At 40.4% G+C, this 19,686-nt stretch overlaps 1 protein-coding gene across 1 annotated transcript in view; it reads left to right on the top strand.

Moving 5' to 3' along the window:
- Positions 1-19,686, top strand: part of LOC136837765 (ubiquitin carboxyl-terminal hydrolase 20-like) — a 134,915-nt gene that overhangs the window by 68,130 nt on the left and 47,099 nt on the right. Inside the window, exon 8 of the mRNA XM_067102689.1 lies at positions 4,630-4,819. Coding sequence (XP_066958790.1) covers positions 4,630-4,819 — 190 coding nt within the window. The remainder of the gene's footprint in view (positions 1-4,629; positions 4,820-19,686) is intronic.

The raw sequence follows: 19,686 nt of genomic DNA, 5'->3' as shown, positions 1-19,686 counted from the left end.
AAGACTGACTCTCTCTCTCTCTCTCTCTCTCTCTCTCTCTCTCTCTCTCTCTCTCTCTCTCTCTCTCTCTCTCTCTCTCACACACCTGTAAGCGATGCTGAAACTGCTTACATGGGCAGGACTTGAAAAAAAATTTTTTTTTCTTAAGAGTAACCCTGAGAGAGAGAGAGAGAGAGAAATGTAGTTTTTAAATGTTTACATCTGAATGAGCAGCAAATAAGATCTAAATGCTACCTGATTGTTTTATCATGTCTTGGACTTGTATGGACATGCAATACCTATTACTCACAAATAGTTGTGACTGAACGAAAAGTGAACAAGAAGCAAGTGCAATAGATAGTCTTTTGTATCTGTATTATTCTGTATAGTTAAACTTACATTGTAAAAGTTCAGTTCATTTGTCAATCTCTCTCTCTCTCTCTCTCTCTCTCTCTCTCTCTCTCTCTCTCTCTCTCTCTCTCTCTCTCTCTCTCTCTCTCTCTTATATTGTGCATGATTATTTTTCTACTCTTTAATAAAATGTGATGTCAATCATTGTGTAGATCAGTAAATATTTTGCATTACATGCTTGTTTACCCAAGGTTTCAACAAATGATGTTTGAATTGTATGATGAGTATAAGGATTTGTAAATTTTTTAAGCTATAACATATAAATACGCAGCCAATGTGAAGTGTAGTTTACCTGCATGTGATTTATATTTTCATACACACTCACATGTACATGGTGTACAGTTGACCCTGCCTATTCGTGGTCCCAGATTCTTGGCTTTAGCTATTCACAGATTTCTCTGTGGAACATATATACACATTATTCATGGAAAATCGCCTATTCGCAGTATTTTTCATAGAGAAATCTCACAAATTACTGTATTTTCATATAATTTTTGTGACTAAATGCACTTTTTGTGATAAAACTATTAAAATATTCAGGTATAAGCATTTTTAGAGGGTTTTTTGGTGTTTTGAACTATCAAAATAGGCAGTTATAAGCAATTTTAGAGGGGTTTCAAGAAGTAGCAGATATGAGCTATTCGCTGAGGGCAGTGTTATGCATCCCCTGCAGATACCAGGGGTCGACTGTATGTATACACATGCACTCATATATGATGTGCTTATACACATTCACATAGACTGAGTCACTATTGGGCAAGAAGATTTGACTCAAAATACTTGGGCAGCTTATACTGGTACATTAGTTTGTAATCTGTTCAAGTTTTTCAAGTTGACTGGAATTTCAACTTCGGTAAAGATTATTTAATATAAAAATCAACGAACATGAAAAAGAGAAAAATATTTTTAAAATAAATAAATGAAGTAGAAAAGTAGACAAAGGCCTGCCCAACCCTCCTCACTCAGCTCTCCTGGCCTTCCCACCCTGCAAGCATTTACCCTGGCTCTCTCCCCCCAACCCCCAACCCCACTCCTCATCCACTCAAAAGCATTAAAAAATTATTTTTAAATGATCCTGGTGCTTTTAAGCCAACAATAGCCATGAAAACTGTGCCCTCCCAACTTGGTACCCCCACCTCCTCTCCAGAAATGCTTACCCTGGTTCTTTAAATCCTCATGACTGTAAGCAGCATTACCATTGCCTTTTTCTGCCCATGCACTGTTGCCCACCATCTGGGTGCAATTTTATGTATTGTATGTATATTTTTCTATATTGTGGTGCTGGGGACCATCCGGATAACATTGAGTTCCAGATAAGGTGAAAACGGATAAATGAGGGACTGCAGTAAAAATGTGTTATTTTCCAGTCAAGAATAATTCATAGAGCTTAGCTGATTTTACCTAGCTTGTAAGTTGTCTGGTTTTTGTTATCCATGTTTATTGTTAAATGTTAAGTATTACTTTACTTTGTTCTCTTTATTCTCTTGCTTGACATTTCTCTTTTTTACTCTATTATTCATCCTCTGTTCTTATACTTTTTCTTATTTTATGTATTTTCTTTTCATTGTCCTGTAGTACCAGTAGTGGGTTGTGTTCAAGTGATTGGTTAGCTCTGTCATCATCTACCTATTTTCATAACCCTTTCAACTTCTGGGCACATGTAGGAAATTAAGTCAGAAGTTGACATAGCTACTTGTTGTCCCTGTTGAAAAAATGGAACTTTTTTGTCAGCCAAGTAGGTCAATGATTTATGAAGTGGTGTAAGCATCATCAGGGTTGAGAAGTTTCTGTAGATCTTTAAAATGACTTTTACAGGTTTCCATAACCAGCTTGTCTTTAGGCAGAATGTTGACAAGCATTATAAGCCCCCTTGTAAACATTGACTCAGTAAATCTTTTTGGGTTGTGTATTTTCATAAATATAGTCCATGTATTACTGAAAGTACGTGGCTTCGCATCAACTGTGTTTTTTTTTAGGAGGGTAGGGGGATCTAGTGTCTTAGACCTTTCAACAGTCATAATGTTGAGTTTTATGTGAATGAAGATGTATCACTTATTTTAAAAACAACTCTTATCTGATAGCTGACTTTCACACAGCAAATGTGCAATTAGCAGGTCTGTATTACTGAGACCTAGAATTAATGTAAAATGTTAAATGTGAAAGCATAGCAAAAAAAAAAAAAAAAATTGAAATACTCATCCGTCATACAATACTTTAACTTACTTCTGCATTATTGAGAAGTGGAAATTTACCTATATCTTGTTTAGAACTCTGATTCCATATGAGACTTGGTATATTGTCTTCTAGAAATAGTTCTTTTGGTTTGTGGGATTACTTATGATACAGCAATTTGTTATTCTTAATCACAAGATACACAGACATATATGACCCAGTTCTGTTTTTATGACTAGACCATTAAGCCAATTGACTGATATGCAAGGAGCTGGCCTTACCAACATTTCAAACACACTGTACTGTTAATGGGTTTGTGTCAACCTTCTTTAGATATTGTTTTAATGTCACCTGTGAACCATTTATAACATTTTAAGTATATTTTTGAATGTTTATGCTATAGTGTACTGTATACTGTAATACAGTACATTGAAACCATACTCTCTCTCTCTCTCTCTCTCTCTCTCTCTCTCTCTCTCTCTCTCTCTCTGTGTGTGTGTGTATGGTTATTCTTTATTAAAACAGAAAGGTGAGCAAATGGACAGAAGTGTATAATTTACTTTAGTGCATTGCGTAGCTGCTGTGTTTGTGTACGCACACGCAGGCTAGCACATAGGTTAGGCTTACACATCGACTTTATATAACAAAAACATAATCATTAATGTATCTTTATTTGGAATTTTTTACTTTAATACCAGTTCATAATATTGGGGTTAATTTTTTGCTTTGTTCTACTTAACTCTGTCAGATTTACTGTAACTGAAATATTTACCGTCTTTGTTTATGTTTAAATGTTAATGCCCATGGGGCTAATACTATTCCTAGTTCTTCATTGGAGGGGTGGGTAGAGCTTTCGGCTAGCACGCTGTTGGCCCAGTGTTCGACTCTCTGACAGGCCAATGAAGAATTAGAGGAATTTATTTCTGGTGATAGAAATTAATTTCTCGTCATAGTGTGGTTTGGATTCCACAATGAGCTGTAGGTCCCGTTGCTAGGTAACCAGTTGGTTCTTAGCCATGTAAAGTATACTAATCCTTCGGGCCAGCCCTAGGAGAGCTGTTAATCAGCTCAGTGGTCTGGTTAAACTAAGATATACTTGATACTATTCCTGTGGATGGTTCTGGCATTCAAGTAAAAATTTACCTTTAATTAAACTTATTTAAAATCTTATTCTGATACACAAACTTTTAAATAAGTTCTCATGCTTAACAAACAGTTTTATTTTGCATTAATTTTGTTTGCAAATTTTAACATTCAGATTCATTTTCAATGTAATAGTTATCCATGGGAGGCAGAGGATAGGGAGGGAAGTGTTGTGGGGGGAACTCTTGATTAAGGAGGTGGTAAGTTGAGTAGATTTTAGCGACTCAGATGGTGACATTCATAATGAGTCTATGTAGACCTAACGCCAGCTTAATCTACACAGACAGGAAGGGTAGCAAAATTGGCTGATTGGCAGTTAGGGCCTATAGTAGGTCTGTTTATTAGTTAAAAAAGAAAAATAAAAAAGCTGCCCATGGGAAGGGAAAAGAAATTTTATTTATACGGTATGAAAAGAAAATTTATGAAATCCTTACACTATCCAATGATGTATGCTAATTAAGCTTAGGCTGTTAAGAGCATTGGTTGAAACTGGGTTAAAAATTTTTAATGCAATATGTTTATTTCTAAACACAATTATAGTAATCAAATGTTTCTAAGGGTTATGAACTCTATCAAAGCATTGAATAAAATTACCACATACAACACGAGAATGAGTTTGTAAACAAACATACGAAGAGTATTTATATTCATATGGGTGCTTAGGGAGCATGGATTTTTCATATAATGTACAGTTCTCATACTGGTTGGAGAGCTGGTCAGAAATCCGGATGGTCATTTAAGAGGTAGTCATTAAATGAGTAGTGTCGTCTGTATAATACTGTATTTAAAGTTTTCATAATGCTGTAATGTTAAGTTGAATAGAAATACCTGCTCATAGGCTGTTAGTACCATATCAGTAATCACAAATGACTCAGTCCTTGTTTGATTTACTTGATGTTTCTAATTATATTTTCATGTCTTTAGATGAAGAAGAGCTGTCATCAGATTGTATCTCAGAGCGAGAGGAGTCACAGTCAGAGGCTGAGTATGAGACATGTGATTCAGGTGTTTCTGAGCAGTCATCAGATTCTTCAGACCATCACAGAAGCAAGAAAAAAAAACGACAGCATGGGGTGGATGTGGAAGCAGGAATAAACCATAGAGGCAGCAACCGGTTTGTTCTTCATCTTATTCCGTGATAAGTTCAGATCCCTGAGATTTGAAATAACTTTGGGAGAGAGAAATTTTTAGGTGAAACTTACCCTCTATAACTTTGAGAGAAAGAATTTTGAGGTAAAACTTAACCCCTATAATTAGCTTTGTCTGTGGCTACTTGGCACAGGTTCGACAAGTGTTAAAATTGAAATAATTGTTAATTAACACTCCCAAAAGTTACCCCACACCCTTTGGATGGTGGGGATAAGACAGCAAATGTTGTGATTGTCATCCTTCTCTAGTTGGCCAATATGACCAGCCGTTTAGACAAGTGCTCTTAAATTTGGGTTTGTTTTCTTGGTTTACGAATGGATTGCCTGGATTGGCCTGTATTTGGCAGTATGGATTCTTCTTCTCAGTCTTCGCTATAGAAATCTGTTAGAGTTTGTAAGGTAAGTGATTGCAAGATCAGATTGGGTTAATTGACGTTCATACGCATGAACTGTGCATGGATTATTGAGAGGTAAATTGCAATTCAGACAACCTTTGTGTTCATTGCAAGGATTGGTCTTTGAGGGAGATAGAGATGATAAATTGCTGAAATATAAAGAAAGACTTAGGAGAGAGTAAATAGAACAGTCGTGAATCTAGGTCTACTTTAGAATTAACACCTGGTCAAGAAGATAAAGATAAGTCTATAGTTCCTTCTCTAGTGGATATAGATCCTTCTACACCCAAATGTCAGCGCAGGGTAGTAGGGTAGATCCAGTGTAATTAGATATTGACTTGGTTAAATCCAGAATTGAATTTTAACAATATGAGTCATTTGCATTGAATGTTTCCAGTGCATTGGCAGGAGAGTGTTCCCTCGTTCCTTTGGCCACTCCGCAAATGCAGCCTTGCTTGTCACCTTGGCACCCCTGCAGACAGGCCTGGTAGTCCCAGAGTTTCCAGAAGAGGATTAACATCCGAGGATGTTCAAGGACTGTGTCCTCTGTCTCCTGCTTTTGCTTTCGGTCCTCCGTGGACAGAGTAAGATCGCGTTCGCATAAGGACAGCTATGGTAGGTCTATATCTTCAATAGGTCTACATCTTGTGTTTGGCCTCATTGTCTCATGGTTATTGTAGTGATTTGTCTGAGCCAGATAACCGATCGCAATCCGCAGTGAGTGCTGCTGTTGCGCCTGCAGCCGTCGCTAGCAGTCCTGAGTCTTTAGTTAGGCCATCAGGAGTAAGCGTTCGTGCCAATTCTCCCCTTTTATCACTGATGGTCCAAGTTTTGTTATTTACAAGGCCACTGTTATGTCCGTGCCCAGGATTACATGGTTTTTTGGACTTTTTCAAGCTTAGGCTAAGTGTGCCAGATATTTGCTTTGCCCATTAGTCCATCAGTTTCCACATGCAATTGGCATCTAGCTCCTGAGCTCCAGAAACTTTTATAAGTCATCTAGGAACTCTTTTCTATTGACAAGAAGAAAGTCCACTAATTTCTTGTTCAGTTTGCGGGAACTGAGATTATGATGCAGTTCCAGGGGCAGTTCCTGTCTTCACACTAATATTAACAATGTATAAGGGGCTGCCCTTCTTGAGAGATGCCAAAGGATTATCTGTGTCCTCCATCAAGGCTATAAATCCATGCTGACTTAGGCAAAAATGTTCACGCTTTTCAGCTAGATTGCTGAAGGTTCTGCTAAGCTGCTTTTATGGAACGTAGTCATTGCCATAAGACTCCTTAGTGGCCTTCCTTTATACCCCAGAGAGAGGCTTCTCTCAAGACTTTCTTAGAACACTGTGGTGGCAGTGGCTTCGGCCAAAAGAGTAAATGGGTTACATTGTGATATATTCGTTGGTAAGGTGTTCACATACTGGAGCAGAACTATCTTTTTTATTGCATCTTTTCATGCTAAGATAATGTCAAGACCAAAGCTCTTCCAAGAGTTTTCTCTATCCTCGCCTTAGGGACTTTGACTCCTGAGGAAGATGAGCTTTTTGATGCCCTGTCTGGGCTATAGGGATTTATATATCCCAACTTAACCATTAAGGAAGCAGTGTAGGAACCTATTTTGCACCATCAAGAATCCTTAGGTTCCTAGGTCTTAGATGGCATGGCTTTTCTTTATTAATCCTTAATCCTGGAAGCACACCATGCATTGTCTCCAGAGGATTGTCCCCTTTAGAAGGTGAAACTGCACGATGTCAGAGCAACAGCTACATTGATTAGTTTTTATCAACACCTCTCTAGACTGTCAAGTCTTGGCAGCACAGTGGAGGTGTAACTCGGTTTTCAGTATTAACCCCACCCTGGGTAAGTGAGAAACCGTATGTATTGAAGTTCCTACATGGTAATATCATACTCTACTTTTGTTTTGATTGCAGTATTATGCTTAGTTCATTAGAGTAAATAATGTTGGACTTGCGTTGCAGAGCCATTGCTCCTTATTGGAGAAAGCCACCCTGAGCTGATTAAGAACACCTTTTTTTCAGACAAAATTGGTGGTGGCGTTTTGTGTGTGAGGTGCCACGGCAACTCAGTTAAGTAGGTGGTAACTCTTTGGGGACTATGTTTAGTTGTGGTTTTAACTCCCATCAGCTCTGCAGGCCTGAGGCACAGAGACCAAACTTGCCATTCTGCATTGCACAATCTCAACCAATGGCTATATTCAGGGTCCACATTCCACCTCCTTGCAATAGTGGACCTCACCTGATGAAGATCTCATCTGACAAGAATTTGCCATGGGATCGTATGCATCAGGTAAGCAGTGATAAGGATATTTCTAATATCTGATAATTTGGTTAAAAGGAAATCACTTACCCTCCTCCAGCACAGTGTTGGCATCAGTTAATGACAGAGGGTAAGTTTCACCTCAAAAATAATGATTTTTATGATACCAGTTTTTTAGTTACTTACCCTCTATCATTGAGAACCCTCCCTTCTCCCCTCTTTAGAGATTAAGAGAAGAATAACAACCAAAACATTTGCTGTCTTACCCCCACCCTCCAAAGGATGGGGGGGCTAACTATTGGGAGCATTCATTAACAATTATTTCAATTTCAACACTTGTCGAACCTGTGCCAAGTAGCCGCAGATAAAGTAATGATAGAGGGTAAGTACTTAAAAAATTGATTTTATCATAAAAATCATTATACTGTATTACTTAAGATTATTTTACAATACAATATTGTAATTTACAGTTAGATTATAAAGTATTTGCCCTTTTTTACTGTTTTGTAATGGAATTTGAATTATTCGGGATGAATCTTACCTACTATTACAGTTAGCTTGTATCTCCGCGCAATAGGCGAGTTGGCATTCAAACAAAAGAAGATCGCTTGGCTGAACCAGAAGACTGTCTAGTTCACCTGTTCTCCACCAGGTGTGTTTGAATGTTTTAGCTCTTGTCAGAATTCTCCTGGCTGCCATTGGGTATAGACGATTGTTAGTATTTTAAGAATTTGGCTGTTTGCTCCTTTCACGGTACTGTAATTTTAATCTTCCAAGGATGTCTTCCACTGAAAGCAAAACAGATAACATCAGGTTTTGTAGGAATGATTACTGTGTAGGTAGGATGCCAAAATTTGAGGTAGATCAACATACTGTTTGTACCGGCTGCAGGGGTACAGAGTGTGATGTAGAAACTAGATGTTAGGAATATAGGGATTGGTTTAGGGACTTTATGCTTAAAAATGTCAGATACAGGCAGTCCCTGCTTACTGGTGGTATCAGTTAACGACGTTTCGGTGTTATGAGGCTTGGGTAGTGACATCGTTAACTGGATTTTCAGCTCCGGTAAGCAGTTTATTGGCATTGGTAAGCGGTTTATCGGTGTCAGTAAGTGGTTTATCAAAGCTGTTAAGCAGTTTATCAGCGATTTTCGGTTAGTGGCACTTGGCCAGGAACGGAACCCCTGCTGTTAACTGGGGACTGCCTGTTTAGGAAAAGAAGGGAAGCAGATAGTTTGCAGAAACAGTTAGGTCACATCATAAACCTTTCTTTTCTCCCCTTCCTAGTGGTCCTTCCTCTGTAGTTATCCCTACTCAGTCTTTGGCTTTTTCCTCTGCTAGGCCTAAAGATATAGTTAGTACAGTACTGAGACTTCGCTTTCAATTAAGGATGTAAACCTTATCTCAGAATCAGTTAAAGGTTTGACTGAGTATATTATGGGGAACCATTCTGAGTCCCCCCATAATGAGCGATCATTTTCGCCTTCCCCTATAAGAGGTAAGGTGTCGGTGCCCTCGCCTGTATGTAGCCCCAGCCTAGGACTGCCCCATGACAGTTGGAAGAGTCCACTCTGCCATGGAATCTGGTCGGTTCCATGGGTGATAGGGTTCTATGCCTGTTTAATGTGTTTGCTGAAAGATCATTCGGGTCAATGTAAATCTTCACACCATATTTCAACTTCGCTGTCATCAAGAGCTAATAATAGGTTGTTAGCACCGATAAGAGTAAGAATGTAGGTATAGACATTGTTATTAATAATAGTATGCCTGTAGCAGGTTGTTCTAACTCTGTTATGTTGACTCAGTTTGTTGTTAAACCTGTTTTGTCTACTTCTACATCTTATTCGAAATCTTTCTCTGCTATTCCTCTGTCTCCTTGAAATGCACCTGTTTGTTCTTTACATGCTGTTTCTAACACTATTGGAGAGTTTCCTTCTGACTCTCTTAAAGTTTCTCTTTCCTGTCCTACTATGGTTCCAGATTCTACTGTTTTTTCCCAGCTAGATGCTATTCTAGCTGCTTTACTTTCTAAAGATGTGTCGTTTGGGAACTTCCTTAAGCCAGTTAAGACACATTCGGATGAGGTTGGGGAAGTTAGGTGTCACTGATGCTTCTCCTCCCCCCTCTCCCCAACAATTCCTGTTTTCTTTGACACCTGGTGGCATCTTGTCTTCTGCTCTGCTGACTGTGTCGCCTCAGGTGGACAGCTGCAGACTACTTTCCCTGCAGTCTTCACTTTGTTGTGAGGCAGCGGCTGCTGTCACTCCGACTCTGAAGCTGGCAGAGGAGTTTGAGTCAGAAGAGTCTCCTTCGGTGTTTCGGCATTCGCTGGAGCATTGTACTTCTCTTTTTATCCTCATTTTGTCAAGAAAAGTAGTTCTGTAGAGAGTAGGTCTCTGTTATCTTCTAGTATTTCGGCGCCCGTTAAGTCTTTGAAGAAGCCCAAGCTTTCTCCTTCAATTAGAGCGTGTTTTGACAAAATATCTCATATTCTGGCGCACTAAGCTTCCTTCAAGTCTGTCAATTGTAGTCTTCCTGGTTTTTTGAATTTGTGGAGAGCTGCTTCTTACGAAACAGGCCTGTTACCGGCTCTTAAACTGTCTTCAGTATACGATTCTGATTTCTTTGCTTGTCTTGATCCTATGAAGAGGTGTGCTCTTGAGATTGGTAAGGTGCTTTGGTCTAATGCAGAGGCAGAGACTTTGTCCAAATCTTTGTGTAGAGTTATTGAAGTCTTGTCTTTTTCTGAGCTTTCGCTTAGGACTATTGCCGCCTCTCTGCTCTAACATAAGGACTTTCTGGTGTCAACGGGTATCAAAGCTTGGGAGGAGTCATTACAGTGCTTTCCCACTTTTACACAGGGGTAGGTTCCAGAACACACTGCAGAAATGCTAAATCCCCTCTAAAAATGCTTATAACTGGATTACAACAGCCAAATACCCTGTACCCCTTAAACTAAAACGTGTATAACTGCCTATTTTAACAGTTCACTGCCTAATTTAATAGTTCAAACAAAAATATACCTTAAATTATCATAATAAAACAATTTAATATTTCAAAGAAAAATACACCCCAAACCATCCTGAAACATCCAAAGTCATCTTACATTACCCTCGTACAACTGTTACTCTTAAGTACATACACCCCTAAAATGCTTATACAGTGCTCCCCCACTTTTTCATGGGGATAGGTTTCAGAACCCACCGTGGAAATGCAGAATCCCTTCTAAAAATGCTTATAACTGCATATAACTGCCAAATACCTTGTATCCCTTGAACTAAAACACTTATGACTATCTATTTTAAAAGTTCAATGCCTTATTTAGTAGTTCAAACAAAAATATACCATAAATTATCACACTAAAACAATTTAATATCAATTCAAACAAAAGTACACCCTAAACCATCTTCCCAAAACACCCTAAGTCATCTTAGATTAGTACCCTTTTACAACTGTCACTCTTATGTATATATGCCCCCTAAAATGCTTATAACAATTATTTACTAATTTTAAAATATTAATATTGATGTAAACACAGCAAAATATCTATAAAATGTTTAATACAAACAAATTAAATAAATCTTTAATGCAAATTAAATAAATTTTTAATACAAATTAAGTAAATCTGTCTTACAGAACATGTAGCAACTAATCAATTTACCCCTGTATGCATAAGCATATTTGCTTTCTCTCATAGTGTTGAAGTCGTCTCTTTTTCTTTGTATATTGTTAAAAACAATTAGAATTATCACTAATTTGCTGGTTTTTGTAGAGCAGCACTGTTTATTCACTAATTACTGTGTTTTTTCATATGATGTTCATGACTAAATACAGATTTTTATATAAGTAACTTCCCAAATAATTACATAGCTATAGTTTCTGCTTTACACGGCAGCTCAAAATTCAGAAATCGCTGTAGTGCTCTTTTGTTTCGGGTGCAGGTAGACTGCCCCGCCCAGTTTCGGGGAAGAATAGGTACAACGTAGCTAAAGAGCTCAATTTGTTTCTGACGGCTAATAACTTAACACTGGTTACTGGCAGTTCTTGATTCGTTTTTCACGGGATGGTTGGATATATTCATTTGGTGAAGTACTCTTTGCTTTTGGTAGCGTTCAGCTATTATTTAGCGTAGCTAGAATTCAGTTATCCTTTTTTCGATTGTGACTGTCCCGATTTGGACTTTTAGACTAATTATATCTGACTCTAGTTTGTCTAGCATTAGTTATTGCAGTAAAGGCTGCAAGACTAGACTCACTTCAGCAAAATATGATTCTCATACTGTCTGTAGTTCTTGTAGGGAGCAAATTTGCTCGCCTGATCTTATTGGGAAGAATGTAAGGACTGGGATAAGGGGAAGTGGAAGACTTTACGGACCCACTTAGATAAATTGCAACATGACCAACTGAGGAAGGCTACGGCTAGGGCTGAAGCTAGGGCTGAAGCTAGTTCAATTAATTCTCCAGTAGTTGATATCGCTGCTTTGCCTATCCCTTCAACACCTGTGACGGCTTTTTCTCCCATTCCAGTCCTCCGACTTTTCCTGTTACTCTGTTACCTGGCTGTCTTTCTTCTGAACCCAATGCCATTGCCAGCTTAGAAGCATGTGTGGATCAGAAATTTAATTTGCCTGTTAGTACTGTTTCCCAGATAGGGAATTCTGTGAAAATCCTGATGAACAAATTTAATAGTGTGGGTGCAGTGTCAGTGGAGGTGGCGGCTGTTTGTCCCACTGATGCTCCTAGTGGAGGTGGCGGCTGTTTGTCCCACCGATGCTCCTAGACCAAGGTCCCTGCCAAACTCCCCTTGCTCACCTGGTAGGAAGCAAACTGGAGTCCAAGGGAGGTCAGTAGGGTTTGTCCACGAGCAGTCATCGCCTCATCCGAGCCTGTTGTCCGCCAATCCTAGGCTGTGGAGGACCGCTGTTGGAAAGGCATCAGTGTGGATGTTCATACCCTGTCGTGTAGTGATTCGGACTCACTTGGGCCTAATAAGTGCAGCGGACGTTTTACGAAGGTTTCGAGGTCATTGAAAAGGCCGGGCGCTTTGTTGGAAGTTGATTTGCCCCCGTCTCGTAAGTGAGGTTTAGAGAGGGAATGTAGCCCACTCCCTTCGTGTAGTTTTTGGGAGTTGCCGGTTGAAGATTATAGCCCCCATTCACTGTCTAATGTGCGTTCTGACTCCAAAAGAGTGTATGCCAGTCTCAACATCCATCAACGTAGTGTCCAAGCGCCCAGAGTTTGAAAGTGTTGCGTAATGAGCCCCCACTAGAGGATCGTTCAGTGTCTGAGCACTCACCTTTTGAGCGCCCCACGTCCAAGCGCCCATCACATGAGCACAATGTGTCTGAGCGCCCATTGCATGAACATTCAGTGTCCGTGCTTCCAGTTCGCAGGCGCCCAGTGTCCAATCGTTCCAAATTGGAGGATTCAGTGTTGAAACGTCCTGCATATGGACGTCAAGTCTCCGAGCTCCCATCATATAAGTACCTGGGAGCCAAGCACCCATCATTTGGGTACCCAGTGTCCGCTAAGAGCGTGGTGGTTTTGAAATGTTCTGTGTCCGCTCCGACAGTGGTCCTGTAGGTGGAGCTTCCAATACCTGATATTTCAGGTGAGTTTCCTTTAGTTGCGGAAGACCCTCATTGGAGCTGATTCCACTCCAACTAGACAGTTCGGAGCCTTCTTCAGAAACCAGCTCCTGTAGCTCAAGAACCCACAAACCCTCCGATGTCACCCGTTTCCTCCGGCGAGGAACCAGTGGAAGAGGAACAACCTACATCGAATTATTCGGCTCTAATCAGGTACTTCCTGGTCTGCTACCCTTCGTTCTTCTCTCCAGCCATCCCTTCGTCTCCGGGATCGGCCTTGTTAATGCGAAAACCTGCACGAACTGCCAGGCTACTCATATGGTTCTGTCTTCATCTTGGAGGAAAGCTTTTGCCCGTATTGACAACTGGTTATCGGAAAAGAGGGATGTCGGGAAAGTGGTGTTCTGTATGCCTCCCTCTCTCTTGATACAGTAGAAGTATCTGTTGTATGCAACTGGAGAAGCGCCTTCTTTGGGAGTCTCTGCCTCCTCTCAAGGGGACTTCTCCAGCCTTGTAGATGCTTCTCATCGCTCTGCTTTCTCCTTGGCCAGAATTCTCTTTACTGCATCGGAGCTGGACCATCTTGTTAAGGACATTTTTAAAGTCTTCGAGGTCTTCAGTTTTCTGGATTGGACTGTTGGGGCTCTATCTAAGAAGATAGAAGACTGCACTACTCTTCAAGAAAACTTCACATCAGATTGGTTGGGAGTCCTGGCTTGTGCTGATAGGGCAGTCAGAGACGGCGCGCAAGAATTGGCGATCATCTTCACCATAGGAGTTCTGAAGAAACGAGACTTGTTGTGCTCGTTTACTGCAAGGGGAGTCACTCCATCTAAGCATTCTTCTCTTCTTTTTGCCCCCCCTAGACTAGACTAGTTTATTCCCACTGGAGACTCTGGAACGTGTATCAGCAGAACTCCAGAAGAAATTGACACAGGACCTTCTCACACAGTCCACCAAGAGGACTAGGTTCCCTAGACAAGCCACTTCAACTGCCACATCTGCTAGGATGTCTTCTCCTTTGCAACAGCAGCCTTTTTGAAGTAATAGAGGCCGATTCCAGTCCCGGCCTAGATCCAACCTCCGGACTTCCAGACCCATCAAGAAACCTGTCACCAAGTCAGCTCTGCGAAAGTGAGTTATCTGTCCTCTGTGTTCCAGTGGGAGTAAGACTTCTTCATTTTTGGACCGAGTGGAAGAACAGGAATGTAGAGCCGTGGATACTAAAGGTCTTAAAAGAGGGCTATGCAATCCCTTTCAGGGAGAAACCTCCCTTATTAACCTCTTCCATCAGCTTAACAGCCTACTCAGTAGGCTCAGAGAGGGTTTTCAGCCCTGTCTCGGGAGGTGTCAGCTCTACTTGAGAAGAAAGCCGTGGAAGTGGTCAAGGATGTAGTCACAGAGGGGCTCTACAACCGCCTCTTCGTGGTTCCCAATCATTGGGAGGATGGAGACCTGTCCTGGACGTCAGTGCCCTGAACTTCTTCGTTCAAACAATGAAGTTCAGAATGGAAACGAGCCAGTCGGTCTTGGCAGCCATCCACCAGGGAGACTGGATGGTCACGATCAACATGCAGGATGCATACTTCCACGTTCCAGTTCACCTGGATTCCAAGAAGTATCTGAGGTTCGTGTTCCAGAACAGAGTCTTCCAGTTTCAGGCACTGTGCTTTGGCCTCTCCACGGGCCCTCAAGTTTTTACTTGAGTACTCGCCCCCCGGGCGAAATGGTTACATCTTACTGGATAAACACCTCTATGTACCTCGACGACTGGCTCCTACACTCCCCCTCGAGATCTCAGTGCAGAGAGGACCTTCAGAAGACACTCCCACTTGCTCAAGATCTAGGACTATTAATAAATTTCAAGAAGTCTCAGCTAGTCGTGACTCAGTCTACAGTATTCTATTTTTGGGGATAGTGATAGACTCTGAGTTTTCAGGCTTTTCATCCCAACAAAGGATTCAGAATAGTCTCAGAAAAGTCAGAGACTTCATGTCTCGCCCTTCCTGCTCAGCCAACGCATGGATGAGTCTTCTGGGAACCTTCTCTGCCATCAAGAAGTTTGTTCCATTGGGCAGGTTGCACACAAGAGTGCTGCAGTTTTACCTCAAGACCAAATGGCAAAGGAAGTTGTTCCCAGACTCATGTGTCTTCAACATCACCCCTGAAATCAAAGAGGACCTTCAGTGGTGGCTGGTGAAGGACAGATTTGCGACAGAGAAGTCTCAGTCACCAGTGAGCCCTGACCTGATGTTATACTCAGATGCTCGGATATGGGTTGGGGGCTCTTCTCAACGGCATGAAGGTTGCAGGAACATGGTCTCCAACCGAAAGGAACCTCCACATCAGTGTAAAAGAATTAAAGGCATTTCATCAAGTACTTCAGTATTTTGCAACGCAGATTTTCAACAAGACAGTGGTGGTCCGTTCGGACAGCATGACTGCCCTGGCTTACATCAAGAACCAAGGAGGGACACATTCTTTTTCATTCTTCGAAGTGACCAAGGATTTTCTTATGTGGGCACTAAGCAACGAGACCCCGAGTTGTGACCCGCTTCCTCAGACTGTCACACGATGGATGAAGAGTTAGAGGAATTTATTTCTGGTGATAGAAATTCATTTCTCGCTATAATGTGGTTCGGATTCCGCAATAAGCTGTAGGTCCCGTTGCTAAGTAACCAATTGGTTCTTAGCCACGTAAAATAAGTCTAATCCTTTGGGCCAGCCCTAGGAGAGCTGTTAATCAGCTCAGTGGTCTGGTAAAACTAAGGTATACTTAACTTTTCCAGGGGAAAATGAACATCCTGGCAGACGAATTGAGTTGTGGCAAGCAGGTTCTACCGACAGGGTGGACACTCAATCCACAGGTGTGCACCAACCTGTGGAAGCTGTGGGGAATGTCGTCGATAGACTTGTTTGCGGCGTTGAGGAACCATTGTCTTCCTCTGTATTGTTCCCCTGCTCCAGATTCTCAGGCATGGGCGACAGATGCCATGCTGCAGGGTTGGTCAGATCTTGACGTATATGCCTTCCCTCCCTTCAGCATGGTAAGGGAGGTATCCAAGAAGTTCAGCACTCACAGCAACGTGTCAGTTACCCTAGTCGTCCCCTTTTGGCCGCACAAGGAGTGGTTTCCAGATCTCCTAAGCCTGCTAGCAGATTTCCAAAGACCACTTCCTCAGAAGAGAAATCTTCTCAGACAGCCACATTTTCGCAGATTCCATATAGGGTTATCCAATCTCGCTCTGACAAGCTTCAGACTGTCAGGGAGCTTGTCGGGCAAAAGGATTTTCAAGGAAGGCTGCAGATTCTATTGCTAGTTGTAGGTGACAATCTTCTGCTGCAGTCTACCAAGCCAAATTGACAGTCTTTTGGAAGTGGTCGTGAGAGCAGAATATCTCCTCTCCTCAGACATATGTAGCCCAGATCGCAGATTTTATGTTATATCATAGAACCTCAAAGGGGCTAGCAGCATCTACCATCAAGGGTTACAGGGCAATGTTGAATTCCGTATTCAAACATAGAGGAGTTGACCTGTCTTCGAATCAAGACATCGGCAACTTGATAAAGTTTTTTAGTACTAGTGAGCAAGAAAAACATTCAGAAGTCGCTTGGAACTTGGACATTGTCCTTAAATGGCTATCAGGACCGTCGTTTGAACCTTTAGAATCATCCTCGCTTAGGAATCTAAAGTAGAAGACACTATTCTTGATGGTCTTATCTACGGTTAGAAGAGCTAGTGAGCTACATGCTATTGATAAAAGAGTAGGCTTCACTCAGAGTAACGCTGTATACTCGCTGATTTTGGGTTTCTTGGCCAAGAATGAGGACCTGAATACAGTATTCGCGGTCTCACAGTTCGCAGACTCACCTATTCGCGGATTTCTCTATGGAACATATATACGCATTATTCGCCTGAAAATCTGCCCATTCACGGTCTTTCACTGAGAAATGTTCACTAATTACTGTATTTTCATCTCATTTTCATGACTAAATGCACTTTTTGTGATAAAACTATTAAAATACTCGGGTATAAGCATTTTTAGAGGGTTTTTTTGTGTTTAAACTATCAAAATAGGCAGTTCTGAGTGTTTTTAGGGGGGTTTTAAGTATTTGCAGATTTTAGCAGTTCGTGGGGGGGGGTGGGGTTGCGGTACACATCCCCCTCGAATACGGGGAGTTTACTGTACTCAGGTAGTGCTCAAGTTACGATATTTCACCTTACGATAATTCTATTTTGCCGTGGGGTAAGCAATTAATACTGATACGATAATATTTTTTAAATATTTTAAAATTTTGCGCGGGCACAGGCAGCAGTGTACAGGCAGTGAGAGAGGTCAAATTACAATAGACCAGCTTCTTTTCCTCCAACTCTTTATCCCATCTTCTAGTTAAAAAAGTAACACAGAATGATAAAAGTATTGTTAGTAATGTTATACTCTTGCGTAAATGCGTACACGCATAAACAACTGACTGAGAACCTGTTGTTTTGTTTATCACCGAATCTGATAACAACAGCCCTTTTGCTTGTATTTCAATCATCGTACGGTAATACACAGTTACCATAGGTTATAGTACAAATGACGTTAATTAGAATAGGACTGATATATTTTTACATTATACCCTTATTCGGTATGGAGAAAAGATCAGCAAGGAAATATACTGCTAAATTTAAGCTGCAAGTTGTAGCTGAAGCTTAGAAAACAATGTTCAAGCTGCTAATGACTATAAATTGTCATGCATCGGCAACATGGATGAAAGTCGATGATAATTAAAATTGGAGAGAAAGTATTTTAATCAAAACTACTGGGCATGAAAGAACACATTACAGGCAGTCCCTGGTTAATGGCAGGCTTGGTTAACGGTGATCCGGTTTTACGGTGCTTGTCTAGCGACGAAAATCGGCAATTTTCGGTGCTGAAAAGTGCCGATTTCTGCTTATCGGCACCGATAATTGGGTATTGGCGCTGATACATACCTAACAGAGGCACCAATAACTGAAAATCGGTGCTTTTTGGCACCGATAAGCCCCGAAATTCGCTGAAAAAGCGTGAAAATCGCCGATTTTCGGTTATCATCACACCCTCAGAACGAAACCCCTGCTGATAACTGGGGACTGCTTGTACTGCTGTTTTTATGCCGATAAACGGTAAATACGTAAAGCTCGTATTATGACAAAATCAAGTGAAAATAGCGAACAGAATCTATATTTTTCTTACACGAAACAAATGGCCAATGTCTTCTCTTAACGAAAAAAATAGCTAGATTAATTTCACAAGAAGACGTATTTAAGTTATATTTCAACTTAACCATTTAATGCCGAAGCCCTATTTTCAAAAACATCTCCCGTATGCCGGCGGCCTCCGAGAGGTAGCGCCCGCGGAAAAAAGTTTTTTCAAAAATCACAGCACGCTTAGTTTTCAAGATTAAGAGTTCATTTTTGGCCCCTTTTTTTTCTCATTGCCTGAAGTTTAGTATGCAGCCATCAGAAATAAAAAAAAAATATCATTATCATATATAAATATTGGAATATATGACAGCGAAAAAAAAATGTATATAATTGTATACAAATCGCTGTAAGGAAAACGGTTGAAGCTAATGAGTTAATTTTTTTAGTTGTATTGTACACTAAATTGCGATGATTTTGGTATATAACAGATTGTAAAACGATTAAAGCAACACAGAGAAAATATTATCACAAAATGATGCATGAATTAAATAACGCACGGACGTAAAAAAAAAGTTTTTTCAAAAATTCACCAAAAATCAAACTATTGTGCTAGAGACTTTCCAATTGTGCCAAAATGAAGGAAATTGATTGAATATTACTAGGCTGTAAGTTTTTAGCTTACAATTGCATTTTTGAACCATTTCGATCGAGTTAAAGTTGACCGAAGGTTGATTTTTTTCTATTTATCGTTATTTCGATGTAAATATAAAAAACTGTGAAGAGCTAAAGGAATGATATATTTTTTGTTGTATTCTACATGAAATTGCGCGCATTTTGATGTATAACACTTTATGTAACGAATAATATGAAACGGCGAAAAAATTACGGCAAGCTGACGCAAGAAATGCTAGGATTTTCAGCGGAGTCCAGCCATGTGAGCGAAGGAAAATTTTTTTCAAAATTCACCAAAAATCTACCTATTGTGCTAGAGACTTTCCGTTTGTTGCAAAATGAAGGTAAATGATTGATTGTTACTCGAATGTAATAATTATGGCTTACGGATGCGTTTTTCGATCATTTCGGTCGAGTCAAAGTTGACCGAATGTTAAAATTTTGTCAGTTATCGTGATTTCGGCGAAAATATTAAAAACCTGTGAAGAGCTAAAGGAATGACATATTTTTTGTTGTATTCTACATGAAACTGCGCACATTTTGATGTATAACACTTTATGTAACAAATAATATGAAACGACGAAAAAATTACGGCAAGCTGACGCAAGAAATGACAGGATTTTCAGCGGAGTTCGCGTGAGCGGAGCGGAGGAAAATTTTTTTTCAAAAATTCACCAAAATTCTAAATATTGTGCTAGAGACTTTCCGTTTGTTGCAAAATGAAGGTAAATGATTG

The sequence above is a fragment of the Macrobrachium rosenbergii genome, chromosome 4 (assembly GCF_040412425.1).
Source record: "Macrobrachium rosenbergii isolate ZJJX-2024 chromosome 4, ASM4041242v1, whole genome shotgun sequence".
Taxonomy (NCBI): domain Eukaryota; kingdom Metazoa; phylum Arthropoda; class Malacostraca; order Decapoda; family Palaemonidae; genus Macrobrachium; species Macrobrachium rosenbergii.
This window is presented reverse-complemented; position numbering and strand designations above follow the sequence as displayed.